This window comes from Triticum aestivum, chromosome 7D, assembly GCF_018294505.1.
Source record: "Triticum aestivum cultivar Chinese Spring chromosome 7D, IWGSC CS RefSeq v2.1, whole genome shotgun sequence".
NCBI classification, from domain to species: domain Eukaryota; kingdom Viridiplantae; phylum Streptophyta; class Magnoliopsida; order Poales; family Poaceae; genus Triticum; species Triticum aestivum.
The window spans coordinates 161028405-161047439 of record NC_057814.1 but is presented as its reverse complement, the minus strand read 5'-3'; the positions used below and the strand labels follow the sequence as shown (position 1 = coordinate 161047439).

General features: G+C 47.7%; 1 protein-coding gene across 1 annotated transcript; it reads right to left on the bottom strand.

Moving 5' to 3' along the window:
• Positions 1 to 14462: 14462 nt before the first annotated feature.
• LOC123166278 (probable galacturonosyltransferase-like 9) lies at positions 14463 to 16108 on the bottom strand. Its single transcript, XM_044584052.1, has one exon. The coding sequence runs from the start codon at positions 15927 to 15929 to the stop codon at positions 14862 to 14864; it is 1068 nt and encodes a 355-aa protein (XP_044439987.1). The 5' UTR covers positions 15930 to 16108; the 3' UTR covers positions 14463 to 14861.
• Between the last annotated feature and the right edge of the window lie 2927 nt (positions 16109 to 19035).

Sequence of the window (19035 nt, the reverse complement as noted above, 5' to 3'; positions counted from 1 at the left end):
CGGCGATCAAGCGATGATCGGCGATCGATGAAAAGTTCGGCGTACAAAAATCAGAACAGAAACGCGCATCAGACGGCGAGGTCGGCCTCCGGCGTCGGCGGAGTCGGCGTGCGCGGGCTTGACGGGGTCTCTATGCTTGGCGGCGTGGCTTCTGCGCTGCGGGCAGTCCCGGCGGCATCATCGGTCGGGCTTGTTGGCGGCATCGGCGTGCGCGTGGGCGTGGGCGGCGTCGTCGTGGGCGTGGGCGTGGGCGGCGTCGTCGAGGGAAGCTAGTCCAGGATGAGGCCGACATGCGCCCTGTACCACTCCTTGACCGCCTCGTCGGTGCTCTGGAGCATGTCCGCCCCGCCCAGCAGGAAAGCCAGGTCGGTGTTCCTCTTCTTCGCGGCGACGTTGGTCCGGAGTAGGTCAAGCTTGACGGCGCTTGTCGACGTCAACGCCGACCACCGCGCCTCGGTATTTTCTTCATGAAGGACGGCCCGGGCCTGTGCGTCGGCGAGGCAGTGCTGGATGGATTCCTGCACGCGAGCGGTGGCCGCGTCGGCGTGTTTCCCCTTCTTGGCACCTTTGTTGCCGTCCGGCCGCCCTTCTGACGCGCCCGGAGCCGGCGCGTCCGGCTTGTATGTCTCCTTGGCCTTCTCGAGGGTGCGCCGGACTTCCGCCCACTTGTCGCATTTGTCAATGCGCTTGTAAACGTGGAGGTACTTGAACTCGGCGTCGTTGTTGCTCTGCCTATACAGGCCGAACATGCGCAGCAACTGCGCGGGGACGAACAAACAGTTGGCGGGCGCACACGGCGAAGAGAGACGGGAGACCGCGTGGCATACCTGATCCTCAATGCTGGCGCCGCTCTCCGGGCGAGCGGCCACCTCCTCGACGACACCATGTCATTTGTTGCACGCCCCCTGGATGCGCCCCCAATGGTTCGCCATCGCCTTCGACCCGCGCTGCATGTAGACGCCTTTGAAGTAGGGGTCGACGAGTTTGCGCTCGTCGAACTCGGCCTTGATGCGCGCCCAGTACGTGTCGATGCTCTGGTTCGCGCCGGTGGTCGGGTCGAGGCAGACGACTTTCCATGCCTCGGCGAGGCATTCCTCCTCCTTGGACGCCCACTTGATGCGCGGCTCGGCTGACCTGGCCGTCCGCTTCTTCTTCTTGCGCCTCCTCGCCGGCTCCTCCTCGTCCTCTTCCTCCTGCTCCTCGTCGCCGTAGACGTAGCCGAGCTCGCCGTCCATGCCGCCGCTGAGATCCACCGCTTCATCCGCGGTGAACCCGGGAGACGCGGCGGCCGCGGCCGATCCTTCCGCGATGATGTCATCCATGTCGGTCTCGGTCTCGTCGGCGTCGCCGAGGTGCGAGAAGGGCAGTGCGCAACGGCGGAGAGGGGGCGTCGGGGAGGACGCGTACGCGGGCGGCGAGTAGTTGTATGGAGGGTACTGCACGCCGGTGAAGGCGGGCGAGGGCGTGCGCTGGGCCGGGTGTCCATGGGGGAACGTGACATTTGGGTTGAACCCACCGTGCACGTCCCCGTCGGCGTAGCCCGGCGATCCCCATGGCTGCGGCGTCGGAGACCCGACACCTTGCTGGCCCCAGGGCGCGTACGGCGCGTGGTTGCCGGGGAGATTCATCATCCCCGCGCGTGCCGCCTCGGCCTCGGCCTGGTCCGCGGAAGCGGCAGCGGCAGCGGCACCCGCAGCCGCGCGTGCCGCGTTGTCACGGGCCTTCTTGGCGAGGGCCCTGTTCCGCCGGTCGGCGGTGACGGCCTCCCGTCGCTGTACTTCTACCCTCCAATCAGCGTTTGTCATGCCCGGCGGCTTGGACGGCGGCGCCCTCGGCTTCCTCTGCTTCGGCTGGGCGACGGAGGCGGTCGCGGTTGCCCCGGCGCAGGGGACGGCGTACTTCTTCGGTGCCATGGCGGCCGGCTGGGAGGCGAGCGGGAGAGAGAATGGCGGGAGGAAAGGAGAAAATGAGAGGGGACTGGGGAAAAGCGGGGAGAAACGGCGGAAAGAGGCGCTCGACTCGCCGATAGGGCGGACCCACGCGCGCCTTTTCGCTTGTGCCGGCGCCCCAGGCCCCCCAGGGCGCCGGGTTCTGCCTGGGTCCGCCGGCACCAGATTCGGCCCGAGCCGGCGAAAAACGGGCTTCTCGGGGGGCGACTGGGCCGTTTTTTCGGCGCCGGCGCGGCAAAAACGCCTGGGGAGGGTCTGTTGGGGGCGCGGCTGGAGATGCTCTTAGATGTGCAATATTTATGGCACATCTAGATATGCTCTAGCAAAACTGTAATTATATCTATATAAGTTAGGGTTGACAAAGCGGTTCCCCTTGGTTGGATTCATCGAGCCAAATCTTCTCAGAACAACGGCAGTACCGCACAACATCTTTTCATTTATTCCTTCCGGAGGACAGAAGTCACTTCCTCCTCAGATTCGTAGCATTCATCGTCCGCGTCCGAGTCAGGGCTCATGTACTCCTCCCGGAACTCAACGTAGCCCTTTGTGATCAAATCGATGCGGATCTTGTCCACCAAGATTATTTCGCCACCCTCCGTCTTTCGTTGGCATTGCTTATCCAATAATATAGCTCTCTGGTGGATCCAACCCGGCGGGAACACCCCGCCAGCTTCAACGCCGAGGATATCATCGACGGTGGGGGTCTTCATCATGGACAACCAGATACGGATCTCTTCATTCGAGAACCGGACCATGCCTGGGGCGGCCACAGACCTGGTCTCGGGCTTGGACTCCTTCATGATTCTATCAATCGATAGCTCCAACTCGGCTGCGCTCAACGCTCCAGACCCCGGGAAGCCCAGAAGCGCCGTCTTGATCCTCCTCCGCAGCTCTGCATCTTCAGTCGTGGTACCGGGCTTCGGGAGCGGGTCCGCCCAATGCCGGCGCGGCTTCTCCTCGATCGCCGCCAGCTTCCTTTTGCCCTTCGGTGGAATCTCCTCGCCGGTGGCCGCCGCCGCCGCCGACATGGGTTTGGTTTGGTGGTGGTGCACCCACCCCGCGAAAAAATGCCCTCCTGGCCGATCGTGCACCGCCGAGGCGAAAAATCACCCTCCCGGCCGTTCGGCTCGGCTGCGCGTCGCCAGCGCCTGGTGGATCCCTCTTTGCCGACGATCGACTGTGGTCGTGCGATGGATTCGGGAATTGTTGTAAGATACCGATGGCGGTGAGTCGTGTCTATCTATATAAAGCCAGAGGCGAAACCCGGGTCGAGATCGTATCGAACCTTTTCGGTCGAGGTTTCAGCTGGGCCAGGCCCAGAACGGTTGGCGGTAACAGAAGAAAGCGAAGGAATTTCTAAACTGAAAAATTGCGCGGTTACTACCGGTACCGGCAACGCTCTAGCCAATCAGCTAGTGCCATTTAACTGCATATATTCTCTTTCTTTGTTATATATTTTTTCCCATGTTTAAAGAATATTGGCAGCAATGTGGCAGAGCACTCTCTCTCTTCTCCCACACAATAAATTCAATCATTTCTTTCACTTTATCTAATTTCAAGCATCCATATCTTTTAAACCATGTATTAGTTTTTGAAACTTTTTTCACATTTGAACTCCTTGCATTAAAACCTTAAAATGAGATCAATCTTGGATATTTTTCAACCATGTTTAAATTCAAGCGCATGTTTCACATTTTGAAATAATCAATTTCACAATGATACATTATAATTTCACTTTCTGTAGTTACTCTTTCACTATTCAGAACCTATATTTCACTTTTCACTGGCTTGTTTCACAAAAAATACATCCTTTTTAATGCACATTTTTTAAGTAAGATATTTCACTCTTTTGAAATAAACTGTTGCACATTTCCAAATAATCAGTTTCACAATGATGCATTTAAATTTCACTTTCTGTAGTAACTATTTCACAATTCAGAACCTACACTTCACTTTCCACTAACTTATTTCACAAAAATCACATATATTTCAATTACACATTTTTGAAATAACATATTTCACTCTTTTGAAATAAATTGTTACACATTTGTAAAACAGTCGGTTTCATAAAATCACATATATTTCAATTGCACATTTTTAGTTTGTGTGGAAAATGTTTGTTTCACGTATTTGAAATATAATTGGGTTAAATAGATTTCTAGTGAAATGGGTTTGTTTCACATATTTCTACTGAAAAAGTTTGTTTCACAATTTTTTTTCTAGTGAAATAGGTTTGTTCAATATATGAAATGTGAAATGTTGAAAATTAAACGTGCTTGAAATGTATCCAATATTGGTTTCGTTCTAAAGGTCTTGGTGCTAGGAGTTCAAATATATAAATTATTTCAAAAATGAACTTGTATTTCAAATGGTATAAATTATTTAGTTTAGTCAAGGTGAAATAAAATGGTGGATTGATGTGTAAGAGAGAGAGAGAGAGAGAGAGAGAGAGAGAGAGAGAGAGAGTGGGCGCTGACAATGCTGCCATTCTATGTTGGGATCTATAGATGTATTAGGTCTAGTATTCAATTTTGTATAGTAGAAAGGTTGGAAAAATAGTTGTGCTTGGCTCGGATCTTAAAGACGAGATCCTTGCCGATAGGTAACGCTACTGCTCAAACTGACTTTTTGAAGGAATTTTCCTATTCGCCAATCAGCATAGGTCTAAAGGGCAGATCGCACGGGTCAATATCCCAGCGACCGCGCGCGCACCGCCGCTTCACGATGTGTAGGCGGCCGTTTCCGGTTTTGGGAAGGTTCTAGTTCTAGAACTTTCGCAAACATGATTTTTTTTCTTCTTGTCTTATCTTTCTCTTTTAATTTTCGGTTTTCTTTTCTTTTTTTCTTTTCCTTTTTCTTGGTTTTTTATTTTTCGTTTTTTCTTTCCAAAAAAAAACATATTTTCTCTCAGTGAATATGTTATGAAATTCAAACATATTTTCAAATCAGTGAACATTTTTGGAATTCAATTTTTGTTCACTGAATTCAAAATTTGGTCATAAAAATTAAAAAATGTTCATCAAAATTTTAAAATGTTCATGAATTTTTAAACTATCACCATATTAAAAAAAGGTTTGTCGAATTCAAACTTTGTTCATCAATTTTTAAAAAGTTCATTTATTATAATATTTGTTCAATAGTTTCAGAAAAATGTTCATTGAAATTCATAAAATGTTCACCCAAAATTCAAATTTTTTACATCAAAATTCAAACAATGTTGATCCAAACTTCAAATTTTGTTGATTAAAATAGAAAAAATGTCCATAAAAAATAAAAAAAATTCTTTTATAAAATTGTGAATATTTTTGAATCCATGAATTTTTTTGCATTAGTGAACATTATTTTAAGTTCTAAATTTTTTTCAAATGCCGAACTTTCTTAAAGAAGCAAAAAATAATAGGGGAGCCCTGTCACGCATCTGGGCTGGCCCAAGGTCGCGCGTGGAAGCCAGGGGGCGGGTGCTGCCTTCTTTCCCAGTGCGCGAGTCGCCGTATAGGTGCTCCCGGTCTAAAGTTCCAAAACCACTAGCGCGAACTTTACCCTATTTCCGCGTGCAACAATGGGGCAACCCAGTGGGGCTGCCTCCTGAGCGTGGAACCGTCGAGCGTCCAATAGGAGCTCCTGAGAGCGAATTCACACTTGCCTTCGACAAAGAAGAAACAGAAGGCCCAAGGCATGCTAAAATGTCGATCGGCAAAGGTCTAAAGTTCCAAAACTACACCATGGACATGGAATTTCTGATAATCCCATGTGCATGATGAACAATAAAATAAAAAAATAGTAAAAAATTGAAAATCTGAACAATTTTTAGATAAACATTGAGGACTGTTTCACATGCATGCAAAATTACATTATTGAATGACAAAAACCAAAATTGGTGCTTCAAAAATATTGTTTTTGAAAGCATTTTAAAATACTGATTTTTTTTCTCTCACAGATCCATGAATGCCAATTAATCACCAAAAAATGGCATAGACAGAAAACTAAGCAATATTGTTGTAAAAAGATTTTTTTTTCTATTTCACTGTCCATACCATGTGCACGTGTGCTCGAATCTAGAAGCACGCATTCGCAAAACTAGCAGCTGTAAGCCTGCAGTCATCCCTCGTACTGGATGAGGCGTAGTCCAGAAACACGCACAATTGTTAAATAAACATCGCCCATAATGAGCAATAGGTATCGCTCGCCTGCATCGGTTCTGAGCAGGCCGGCCCACTCATTGCATAATTGATTTTTCTCTACAAATTTTGTACGTACGCTGGTTCCCTAGATGGTGTCCGTAACCACTGCCTCCGCCGGCCTTAACCAATCCTGATGCTCCGATGTGCTCGCAACGTTGCGGCCGGTGTGCCATCTGGAGCTATGGTGCTGGCTCTTGAAACCACGCCCAATCCAGACAGAGCAAGCTAAGAAGCATCAGACAACGATGCCACATTATTTTCTCCAATGTATATGCACTAGGACGACAGCTCGCAACCTCGACTATGAAGGTACTTCCTTCCACAAATCTTTTTTGTCCTTCGATAACTCTAGAGTTTCTGCAAATATTGCTAGCTTGGGTGTTTGTTAGGACATAATGAGAAAGAGAGTTTCTGTTAGGGCCCTTAAACAAATGGAGTTCGACCGGCTTAAGGTTGCTCCTAGGTTGCCTACTTTTTTTGATCTTCTCGTGTCGGATGAGGAGGATGTGGATGCTGATGCCGATCATGATGGCAAGCTTCTCTCCCATCTAGTTAAAGACACAACCAAAATAGACTTGAAGGATACTGTACACGACAACATGCTATGTGAGCTTGTCGCGTCGGTACGAAAAAACAAGTCTACTTCAGAGAAGAAAAGAGGATGCCAGAGGGCAAAGGTACCTAAACATAAAAATGGTTCATCATGAGAGGTGTGTTTTGGAATAGTAGAGGTCTTGCTGACTTGGCTAAACACAAACACATTGCCGATTATGTAAAGGATCGTGCCTTGGACTTTGTGGCCATCACTGAGTCAGGTAAACGTGATTTCCAGACACGTGTTCTTCACCACTTTTTATGTGGTTATGATTATGAATGGCACGTTTTACCCCCATCCGGGGTCTGGTGGAATCTTGCTTGGCGTCCACTCGACATGCTTGGAACTTTTATCCACTTCGAAGGGTGAATATCACATCAAATTTCACCTTCAAAACAAGTCCGACAACTTTGTTTGGAGTCTAGTGGCTGTATATGGCGCTGCTCAAGAGGAGTTTAAGTCCGCTCTACTTAAAGAGCTTGTTAATACCTGTCGGGACAATCCCCATCCCATGTTAACCGGGGGGATTTTAATATCCTTAGATATCAACAGGAAAAAAACAATGACCAGTTTGACACTAGGTTGGCCTTTCCTCTTCAATGCTCTTTATTGACAGCCTAGACCTGCGGGAGCTCACTTTGTCTGGTCGTCAGTACGCCTGGGCCCGATCAATCCCTACTTATGAAAAACTTGACCGGGTGCTAGTGACCATCGACTGGGAATATAAATATCCCCTTGCATCGGTACACGCACTAGAAAGAATCGAGGCACTATCGGATCATGCTCCTTTGCTAACTGATTTTGGACAAACAACTCCAAGCTCTAACCGTCCACAGTTTAAATTTGAACTGGGATGGCTCACTAGAGAGGGATTCCATGACCTGGTTAAGAAAGTGTGGGTGTGTTACCCCGACTTGCTTGTTCAAGCTGATGATAATATGAAGTACTTTCAAATACTGGCCAATGGCAGACATAGAAAGAAACGTATTTTCGCTCTTGACCAAGACGAAGACCGTATAGAGGGGAATGCACCGCTAAAAAATTTCATTACTAAGTACTACAAAGAGCTTTCTGGACCTTCACCTCAAAGCCCTTTTGCGCTCGACGAGTCTATTACTCATGATATACCTCAAGTTTCAGAGGCAGAAAATGAGTTTTTAACCTCTCCGTTCTCTGAAGAGGAAGTTCGAGCCGCGGTGTTTCAAATGGAACACAACAAGGCTCCGGGACCAGATGGTTTTCCGACAGAGTTTTATCAATGTTTTTGGGATATAATTAAGGGGGATTTGGTTCAGTTGTTTAACCAACTGCATGCTGAAAACCTTGATATTGCCCGTTTAAACTTTGGGGAAATTATTCTTCTGCCCAAGACTAAGGAGGCTAGTCGTATTCAACAATATAGACCGATTTGCCTTCTAAATGTCAGCTTTAAGATATTCACAAAGGTGGCAACTAATAGGTTGAACGGGGTGGCTGACCACGTGGTCAAACCCACTCAAACAGCGTTTATGCAAGGACGCAACATACTAGATGGAGTTGTTGTGCTGCATGAAACTGTGCATGAGCTCCACCGTAAAAAGTTGAATGGAGTCATCTTCAAAATAAACTTCGAAAAAGCATATGACAAAGTCAAATGGCCCTTTCTTTTGCAAACTTTGCGCGTGAAGGGGTTTTCACCAAAATGGTGTCGATGGGTAGAGAGTTTTGTTTCTGGAGGTAGTGTGGCTATCAAAATCAACGATGATGTTGGCAACTACTTTCAGACTAGGAAGGGGCTTCGCCAAGGGGACCCTGCTTCCCATATTTTGTTCAACATTGTAGCTGATATGTTAGCTACCCTTGTTGAGCGGGCTAAGGTGGCCGGCCAATTTAGTGGCGTGATCCCTCATCTGGTAGAAGAAGAACTGTCTATTCTACAATATGCGGATGACACTATACTTTTTCTAGATCATGACCTAGATAAAGCTAGAAACCTCAAATTACTTTTATGTGCATTTGAGGAGCTCTCTGGTCTCAAAATTAACTTCCATAAGAGCGAGCTTTTCTGCTTCGGCGATGCTGCAGAGTACGCATCTGAGTATGCTGGGATTTTCGGCTATCAGCTCGGCCAGTTCCCGATTAGGTATCTAGGTATTCCTATTCACTATCAGCATTTAACTATCGCTGAGTGGAAGCACGTGGAAGAAAGACTTGAGAAACGCCTAGCCAGCTGGAAGGCCAAACTCTTGTCGTATGGGGGACGGTTGATTCTGATTAATTTCGTCCTCAGCAACATGGTTCTATACATGTTGTCATTCTTCCACTTACCTAAAGGGGTTCTACAGTGTCTCGATTATTTTAGATCCAGATTTTTTTGGCAGTGTGATAATGAATCCAAGAAATATCGGCTGGCTAGGTGGAGTATATTATGCCGACCTAAAAGTCAAGGGGGCCTTGGAATTCAGGATCTTGAGATTAAAAACATCGCTCTCTTGAGTAAATGGGTATACAAACTACTCACTGAGAATGGAGTATGGCAGAAAATCATTCCTAACAAGTATGTGGGGTCTAAAGCCATTTCTCAGGTTAATTGGAAACCCGGTGATTCACATTTTTGGAGTGGCGTGATGAAGGCCAAGGAATTCTTTTTTCAATTTGGTACTTTCTCGGTTAGGGATGGTTCTCAGGTTCGATTCTGGGAAGACACCTGGCTGGGGCCACTCCACTTATGGTGCAATACCCTAGCTTGTATAGGACCGTCGATCAAACAAGCATTGGGACAAGAAAACCCTGATATTTCTTTCCTTATGGACCTTATTGGGCCTCGTCTGGTAGCATGGAATGAATTACTCAATCGTCCGGAGGCCATTTAGCTGTCAGGCGAACCAGACAAGTTCCGATGAAATTTGCATCAGAATGATACCTTTTCAGTCAAATCCTTGTATGATGCAATGACCCACACTGATGTACCGGTGATAACAAGAAATTGTGGAAGCTCAGAATTCCCCTAAGAGTGAAGATATTTCTCTGGTTTCTAAACAAAGGGATCATCTTAACTAGAGATAACTTGGCACGACGCCACTGGTAAGGTAGCAAGACATGTGTCTTTTGCCAACATGACGAGTCCATCAAACACTTATTTTTTGAGTGTAAGTTTACTCATGTAGTCTGGGCCATAGTTCAAGTAGCTTCAAATCTATATCCCCCACGTTGTGCGCGTAACATGTTCGGCAATTGGTTGCGGGTATCGATAAACAATTTTCTGCACATCTACTCGTGGGAGCGGCTGCCTTATGTTGGGCACTGTGGCTTACCAGAAATGATGTGATTTTTAATAATAAATGTGTTTCATCTCCTGTGCAGGTTATCCATGTGTGTACGCGATGGCTCCGTACATGGTCTATCATGCAGAGGCCGGAGGACAGAGACATTTTTATGATGGCGTCTACACGGCTGGAGCATACAACCAGGGAGGTTTTCTCCCAACATGGATGGCGGTGTAATCTCCAGATAGGAGTTGCCCCACCCTAGGCTGGACCGATTTACTTTTGCTGCAAAACGATATTTATTTTTAGGCTTGTTGGACATGTTGGCTGTGTGCATCGCGCTATGCAGAGGCCGGGCATTCTTCAATATGGTTGTATCGCCTCGATATATCAATTGAATGAAATGTTCTTTATCGAAAAAATATGCACTACAACGAGTGCTGCATGGCCTTCAAATCAAATACTAACGGCTCATCACTACCAGACATTAGCACGGCTTATTACGTGCGCCTTTTAGGACAGCGGAGCCGGCCGGCCGGCCGAATACTTCAGGCACCACCGAATTCTGAAGAATTTTCTCTTCCTTTCGCAAGTCGTTCCACTTACACCTTTAATCATCCCCTCTGTGTCCACTTACTCTGCACATGACATGTTCCTCTTACAGGTCGAGCTTTCCACACGTGTGGGAGCACTGATCAGTAGACGACTTCACCGGTGATCCTTGATGTGAGAAATGTTCCATGGGCCATGGTGTTGACAATGATATCTGATCCGGAGAAGGACAGGACGATTGACGAGGCACTCCGTGCTTGTTCTAGAAGCCAAGAGTCGAGCGGCTCTGCAAAAAGAGATAAAGCTACTGATTCCTCAAGGCTCATCGCACTCAAAATAGGGCTAGTCATGAATTCAAAAAGAGACGACGGCGCACGATCCTAGAGCGCGCGCATGCGGTGCACGTTGTGGGTCTGCTAGATCGGTTGGTGCTCTCGGCTCGCACCAACGGCAACTTTGTGAAGCCACCGGATTAGATGGTGTGCATTGATGCGGTCAAGGCACATCGTCAAGCATGTAAGTGTAGCGACATAGGTCACCAGAAAGATGGCTTTGTATTGATCCTTGTATTTATATTGTCAGTCCATGTTGAATAATTTAATAAACATGGTTGTATGCATCGTTCAGCGCATGCAAAGGCGGGGGTTATCCTCCGTTTCGGAAAAAAGATGAATTTGCGAAGTTTGCTAGCCAAAACCAATGTAGGGTAGTTTTTCATGATTGTTTTGTAGTACATTTTTATCATAAAGCAAATGCACATGCTACAATGTGTACTTGAGGTTATGGCTTATATGTATCTCTGCATTTTACAAAAAAAAAAATCATAAAAAAGCAAATACGTGCATCAGCTGTACATCTTTTACTGCTGTATTAGTAACACTAACGACCTATCACTATTGGACATTAGCAGTGCCGATGTCTCCCTCGAAAAAAAAGAGCAGTGCCGATGTGGGCACTTCAGGGAGACGGAGCCGGCCGGCTGGCCGAACACTTCTTCAGGCGCGACCAAATTCTGAAGGACCCCTTCCTCCTTTTGAAACTCGTTTCAGGGAGGCAGAGCCGGCCGGCCGGCCGAACACTTCAGGCGCCACGGACTCCTACTTTTCTTTCGCCACTAACCCGCACATCACATGTTCATTTCGCCACACTATCAGAATGTCTGACCATCAAAGAAGCAGAGCAAGTCTCTGCTGTTCAGGTTGCTCCATGGCGTTGACAATGATCTCATCTCTGCTGCATTGTTGGAGAGGGACATGACGACGCACAATGCAATGCGTCCTTGTTCCAGAAGCCAGGAGGCAAGTGGATTCACTCATGAAAAAGGATAAAGCTCGTAAAGATTCGTCGCACTCAAAATAGGGTCAGTCACGAGTTAGCAAAAGTATGGTCTGATCTGAATCCCCACAAACCAACGCACCGTGTGTATGTGTTGGCTAGAGTGGTCCGATGGACGTAGCTGCTAGTCTGGGGCAGTTCTAGTGTGGTGTGGATCATGCCCGATGAAATGAAACCTCTCTTTCTAGCAGAACAACACAACGATTTTTCAGCAACAAAATTCAGCGGGCAAATGTACATGCAAGAGTGCGTGTTTGAGGCTTGGACATTTTCACAAAGGTTTATGTGCTTGCGTGCTTTCAAAGAAACTTGACCGTATGAAATTACTTGTCACAAAAATGGATGTATCTACAATTAAAATACATCTAAATACATTCATTTCTTGGACGGGTAATTCCAAACAGATACACTCCGGTTTTTCTTTTGCGCATTACTACAGTACTCCCTCCGATGGACATAGTTGGTTAAATTTATAGTCAAAGTTGAAGCACGGGAACCAAAGATGCACTATATTTTGGAATGGAGAGAGTAGTACCAAATTTGACCTGGCGCAAATTTCGTTGCGCATCTTTTACTCTCAGAACAGAGGCCTTCTTTGATTCATAGGATAAGAATTTTATAGGAATAGAAAAAATCACAGAAAGTGAGGTGACATGCATCTCAATTCCTAAAGAGAAAGAGATGTCATTTGGTGTATAGGATAGTATTTTTTCATTGACTCTAGATTAATGTTTTTTTTTCCTTCAAAATGTGAAGGACTAATTCCTATCCATAGGAATCCGTTTCTACAAACCAAAGCGCGAATTTTTTCTTTGCAAATCCTATCCTATAGAATTCCTACAAAGTTCCTACAAATTAAAGGAAGGCGTGAACAGTCGATCCATTCTTCACCACGGCCACCTCCCAGTAAATCTTGGGACGTAACCCAGCGCTGCCACGTTCCATTACGACGACGATTTGATTTCAGCGCAGACGGCAGCTCGCTTCCGCAAGAGGACAGGCACTCCCGGTCCAGCACCAGCCCGTGCCATTACGACATGCCGCCGAATCCGAAGCCGTCGCCGCGCGCCGACGGCCCTCCCCCTCCCCTCCCCTCCCCTCCCTCCGTCGGCCATCGACCGAGTTTACTGCGCGCGTGTACCTCCTGCCGCCTGCCGCACCACCTGAATCCGGTGGCCACCATCAATAATGGAGGCACCAACGCCAGTAATGGCGGCCAAATCCGGCCGCTGCCACAGTCCATGGTCCGATAGTAGGAACAGTGCCCACCCTCCACTCGGATCACCGCAGTAACTTTTGCGCCGACGACGGCCTCCGCTCGCCGTTAGATTCTGGACAGATACGCCACCGCCTAATTTCTCGTCTCGAAAAGGAGATGCTACCGACCGCTGCGACGGTCGATGTTTCTGATCGGAGGTCAGAACGGATCGGATCCAGTTCCTTCGTCAGTAGGCGGATGGTTCATGGATCGCCGGCCAGAAAGCATCTCTCACATGAAAACAGCACTAGGCGAAAACGACGTGTTCCTACAACGCCACCACGAAATGCACCATCATTGCAGGTACCGGATTTCCCAAGAACAATGGCTTTTCTCTCCTTTTCCTTTATAATCAATCATGCAGGGCTATCAAAAAGGGGGGGTGGCCGATGATGCCCGGTTGGTGGAGACGAGAGAGGGGAGGAGTTCACGATTCATCACATTTCAAACAAAGTGCACAGCACGGAGGAGGCCAAAAGGCAAAGCGAGAGGAGGAAGCAAGATTAGAAGACACCGATGATTAGCTGCACTGGAAACTGCACTAGACTTGCAGTTGCAGCTCCCCTAGCTCATCATTGGCTGGCTGCCTCCTGGCTGGACCTTTCTTGTGCTTGTGTAAAGGTGGGTGAGCTTTGACATGTGTGCATAAACTATGGAGGAGCTATGGGAGTCTTCCATTTGGTTGGAGGTGCTTCAAGGCTTCGGCTATGAGCTAGCAGGAGCTCCTCATCAGTTGGGATGATTGTACTAGTGGCCTGGGCTAGCTGGCGAGCGGATAAGTTAAACAGCAAATAGCCACTTTGATTGTGGTGCAAGCAAAATGATTTGACATCCTAAATTATGATATGTTCACTTGTTTAGAGATGTGTTGCTCAAGAACAAATGTAGTTGATGGGCAGTTCAAATAGTAGCACTAAACCAGGCGGGAAATTGATTGGGCACAGGGGATTTTGAAGAGAAACTTTGAACCTCCCCAGTCACAAGCCCCTTGTGTGTAGTATTGATTTCCTGCAGAAGAGAAATAATGAACAGAGTTGTAGTATAACAGAGGAATTGTGCAATCACAGGAGAATGTAGTACATCAGGAACAGCCAATTTTGCCGGCGAAAATTGCTCTTTTTCAGTTCAACATTTCAGCCCATGCCTCCATCAATCTGAAGGACATGGTTGCCCTGGTTCTGAATTCTACAAAAATGCAGAACTCAGCTATGTTCTTCATCAGATTGACATTCGAGCGATAGTGTAAGCCTTCCAAGGAGAAACCACATCAGAACCAGATACAACATACAGTGAGAATCCACTCAATTCAACTGAATTTGACGCAACCCAAAAATGCAGAGACCAGAGTTTCAGATCAAGAACACATAGTCTTATTATGAATGAAAGAATCGTCAATAACAACAGAACAAAATCCCAGTCTTTCCTAGCACTATCAACGAATTGTACATCGCCACCAATCCAGCGAATTGGCAACCCCCTAGAATGTCCACCTCGAGCAAAAAGAATCCAAATCCCCCCACATAACCAATCTGATTTTCTACCAAAAAGAACAAGCTCTTCTTTTTTTCTCTATCCACCACTCTCCTCCCTCCTCCTCGCGCAGCAATCGCCGGCGATCCTCCCTTCCTTCCCCCCTCGCCGCCCTGTACAGCCGACGGCAACGGCAGCCGCAGCGCTGCCATTGCCAAGAACCGCCTAACCAACAAAAGAATTACTGTAACTAGTCAGTGCAGCTACGGGCTCCCTCTACCAGGCGGACAATGCCGGCCCGGAAGCCGGCGAGGCGGCGCTGCTCGCGTCTCCGGCGATGTAGAGGTCGTAGGACTTCCAGGTGTGGTCGAGCGGGCAGGGCCTGCCGGCGTCCAGGCGGTCCCACGGCTTGCCCTTGCCCGACCAATGCATGAGGCTGACGGGCCCGTCGTGGAGCGGGCGGCAGCTGCCGTGCACGTTGTCGCCGCCGAGGCCGTGCTGGTTCCAGCGGAGGTCGACGGCCTCCACCTCGCCGGCGAAGACGAGCAGGAACGGCGGCAGCGAGCCCAGCTCGTAGATGCGCCTCTCCTTCTGGATCTCCATCCAGCGCTCGATCCGGCGGCGGTAGTTGCCGGCCCTCCAGCGGCGGAGGTCGATGACCATGACGCCGGTGTTGAAGTAGCAGGGCGGGCGGCGGCGGCCCGCGAAGACGCGCGCGCCGAGCGCCGGGTCGGACCAGAAGGCCGGGGTGAAGTAGCGGGAGAAGTTGGCGTGGCAGTACTCGGGCGCGGCGACGACGGCGGCGGCGGGGAGGCGGGTCTCCCAGAGCCGGCGCACGTCGTCGGCGGCCAGGACGTCGGAGTCGAGGTAGATGGCCCGGGGCACGCAGGGCGGGAGCAGGTCGGCGAGGTGGTTCCGCGCGTAGTTGAGCGGCGCCTCGAGGGCGGCGCGCACGGACGCCGAGATGAGCCCGGCCACGGCCTCGGCGCGGAACGGGTAGATCTCGAACCGCAGTGACGGGAAGGAGGCCGCCAGCGCCGCGCGCAGCTCGCCGTCCCCGGGCGCCGCGGCCAGGAAGTGGAAGAAGAGCGACTCCGGGCAGGAGGCGTGCTTGAGCAGCGAGTAGATGGCCGCCATGGAGCCCCGCAGGTAGTGCGCGTCGAGGGTCATGGCGATGTGCACCAGCCCCGGGTCGCACACGCCGGCCGCGGTCGCCGCCGGGCACCCCTCCCCGTTCCGGTACTGCGGCGCCTCCGCGAACCTCGGCAGCGCCGCCGCCGCCTCGCCGGGGACGGCCAGGAGGAAGAAGAAGAGCAGCGCCACGGCTGCCCCGGCCGCCCTCATCGCCGCCGCCGCCGACGGTTCTTGGATTCTTGCGGCGCTCGCTCGCTCTGTGCGGCGCAGGCTGTGGTGAGCTGTCCCGCGTGGTGGTGCAGCAGTGATGCGGGGGGCGAGGGCGGGCGTATGTATCGGCGCCGCGGTGCGGTGCGCGTATGGGATGGGAATGGTGGTGGGTTTTGGGGGAGGTCTCCGGTGATAAAGGGGGGTCTCGTGCGCGTTCGGGAAACGCGTACGAGTAAACGTTTTCCTAAAATAATCAGCGCGTAGACGCTGGAAGGTTGCTCGGTCACTTCCATCCGTCTACTTTTCAATTCGGCCACGCCATTAGCTGTTGCATGCTTTAATTGTTTTCATTTCAAAACATTTACTTACAACATTACTACATGAAGATTCTGGTTTCCATAGAAAAGCATGCACTGAGGTTTTGCCAAAAAGAATACCACTAGTATAATGGTGAGAGTGGGTCTTTGCATTTTGATTTTTGAGCTCATGTTGTGTATCTCTTGGCATTGACAAAATCATATTTGTCCATTTTAGACTAATGACATATTTCCGCCATTGACATATCTTTTTTGTTCTGTCTGGTCTATAAAGTCAATTGCATGTTTAGTATTAATTGATCTTTAGGCTTTTCTTCGCTACTAAATGAATTTTTGAGTAGGCCCGCGGCTTTCGCGAACTAAAGTGGATGTTCACATGTGTATCTCGGTGATGTGCTTCATATATCTGTGATATGGTGAGATATTTTATTTGGCATTGCCTATTCCATTATATTGTAGCAATATTATTTTGTTGTAGCAATGGTGGTGGTGTTTGATTTGTTTGGTCAACTTTCGTCCATCTCATGTGCAAATTAATATCGATATCCACACGGCCATGCCTATAATTATTATTATTTTATATCCATTGGATGTGCCAAAATATGTTTCCTAATTTTTCTTGTTGCATTTATTTCTCACGTTGACATTTTGTTGTAACTGAGACGTTCTTTCTCTGGTAGTCTTAGAGCTAAAAAAAATTGTATACACACTCAAGATTCCAAACAAAGTACATGCTAAAACACCACGACATATTTGTGTGTGGCCCTTAAGGCTGGTCATAGTGGGGAGTATCATATACCAGTATCATGCATATGATACTAGTGTATGATACTAGTACATCCATAGTGCATAGTAGTAACATAGATTAGTATCATAGGTGGTCTCATTTATTGTCATGCATGACACACAGTAGCATAACATTTATTATGTTACGGTATCTACATATGTTACTATAACCATCTCTCTCTTCTTTAATTGACTGCCACATATGCATGTTTCTGAATCCCAAGTGCATGACACTACTTATGTTACCCCCACTATGGCCAGCCTAAAACATCACCATGAAAGGTGTCTTTGTGCGTGATTTGGAGACTCATTAAAGTTTTTGTCGATCACCGTGTTTTATGGTGACGAGTCACTGTTCACTTCTAGCTGTGCTATCTACCTCATTTCCAAAAAAAACTATTGGCCGTCATATTAGGCTATTAGTTGTTGCATGCTTCTATGGTCTCACAATGTTTGCATAGTTGTACTACCAGTGTCCATGTTTATTCTAGTAGTAGCAACATGTTACATGATGATGATGTGAGTTGATAGTAGTTAAGGACATGAAAATGGAAAGTTATATTTTATATAGAAGAATAGAAACTTCAATTTCAAAAAATCAAATGCTTGTCTACTGGTGCATTTTGATTTCATTGTGTGCCTTTCTGGGATCAAATTAAACCATTTTTCATGTATTATACATAATATGGCAACATGTGTCAACTTGGTTTTGTCGTGCTTGCGAAGTAACCAGATTAATTAATTGAACTTTTGTTTTTCTTCATTAAATGATTTTGTCACCATACACAAACTTTCTAAATTAATATGTATATCAAGTTGAATATGTTGACTTATGTGTTTTCTATCTCTGCTATATGGTGAAATAATTTGTCTGTTACTACGTACTTATGTCATTATATTTTCGGCAACAATATTTTGTTGTTACAGTGACATTGGTGTCAGGTTTGTTCGGAAGAATTGGCATTTACAATTCAACTTTAGACCATGCCATGTGCTTTTGAATAAAGATGGATATCCTCACCTATATTTGTCATTTTTTACTTTATGTATGTTGGATGAGTCATAATATTTGCCAGTTTTAACTGCATATTGTTGCTCGCATTGACTTGTTGTAACAAGATGGAAATTAGAGGTAAGTAGGATTCTACTGTTCAACTATTCCAACTTGTGTTGAAAAACATTTTGACATATTGTCGTGGACTTAACACGGCAGATGTCCTAGCGAAAGGACTTAGTTGTGGAGTCATCGCAACTAGGTTAGCTTAAAGGGGTTAATCGGGACAAAGGACACAGAGAGTTTATACTGGTTCGGCCCCCCGCGGTGGAGGTAAAGGCTTACTCCAGTTTGGGATTGTATTGCTTGGGTTTCTATTACCAGGGAGCGAATACGCTTGATCTAGTTCTCGATCTCTTGTTTCTTGCGCTTAACTCGCCGCCGGGTCACCCCTTTATATACACATGTTGATGCCCGGCGGCTTACAGAGTCCCTGCCGGCTCATACACAACGTGTCCGACTCGGTGACCAACTAAGCTTGCCTTACAAATTACAATACAAGTCATACATATGGCAGTTCATCCTCTTGGGTCTTAAGTCGTCTCTGGGTCTTGGGCTGTCAATAGGCTTGCTATGACCCGCCATCTTCATCAATAAGTCGCTAGTGGTACGACCCGGCCCCTCCTGGGCGGTTTATACCCAATAGTTATATCCCCAACATCAGGCTCCAGGTTGATTTGAACTTGTTCATATCAATCTCCATTACCTGACTTGTCAAAATCTTGCATCGCCAGTTTAACGAGTTTGTTGTAACCCGCCATGATGTCAGCTCACAGAATTATGTTAACCCGCCATGATGTCATTTTGCATTAATTTCGCACGAGGCTCGGAACATCTTAACTGATCTTTATCTTAATAATCATCCCGAAAAACGAGGCGTCCATATAGCCACATGATGATCTCGGCCTTCTCGATTCCCGCGTATTCCTTGTATCCACCCTCTTATAAA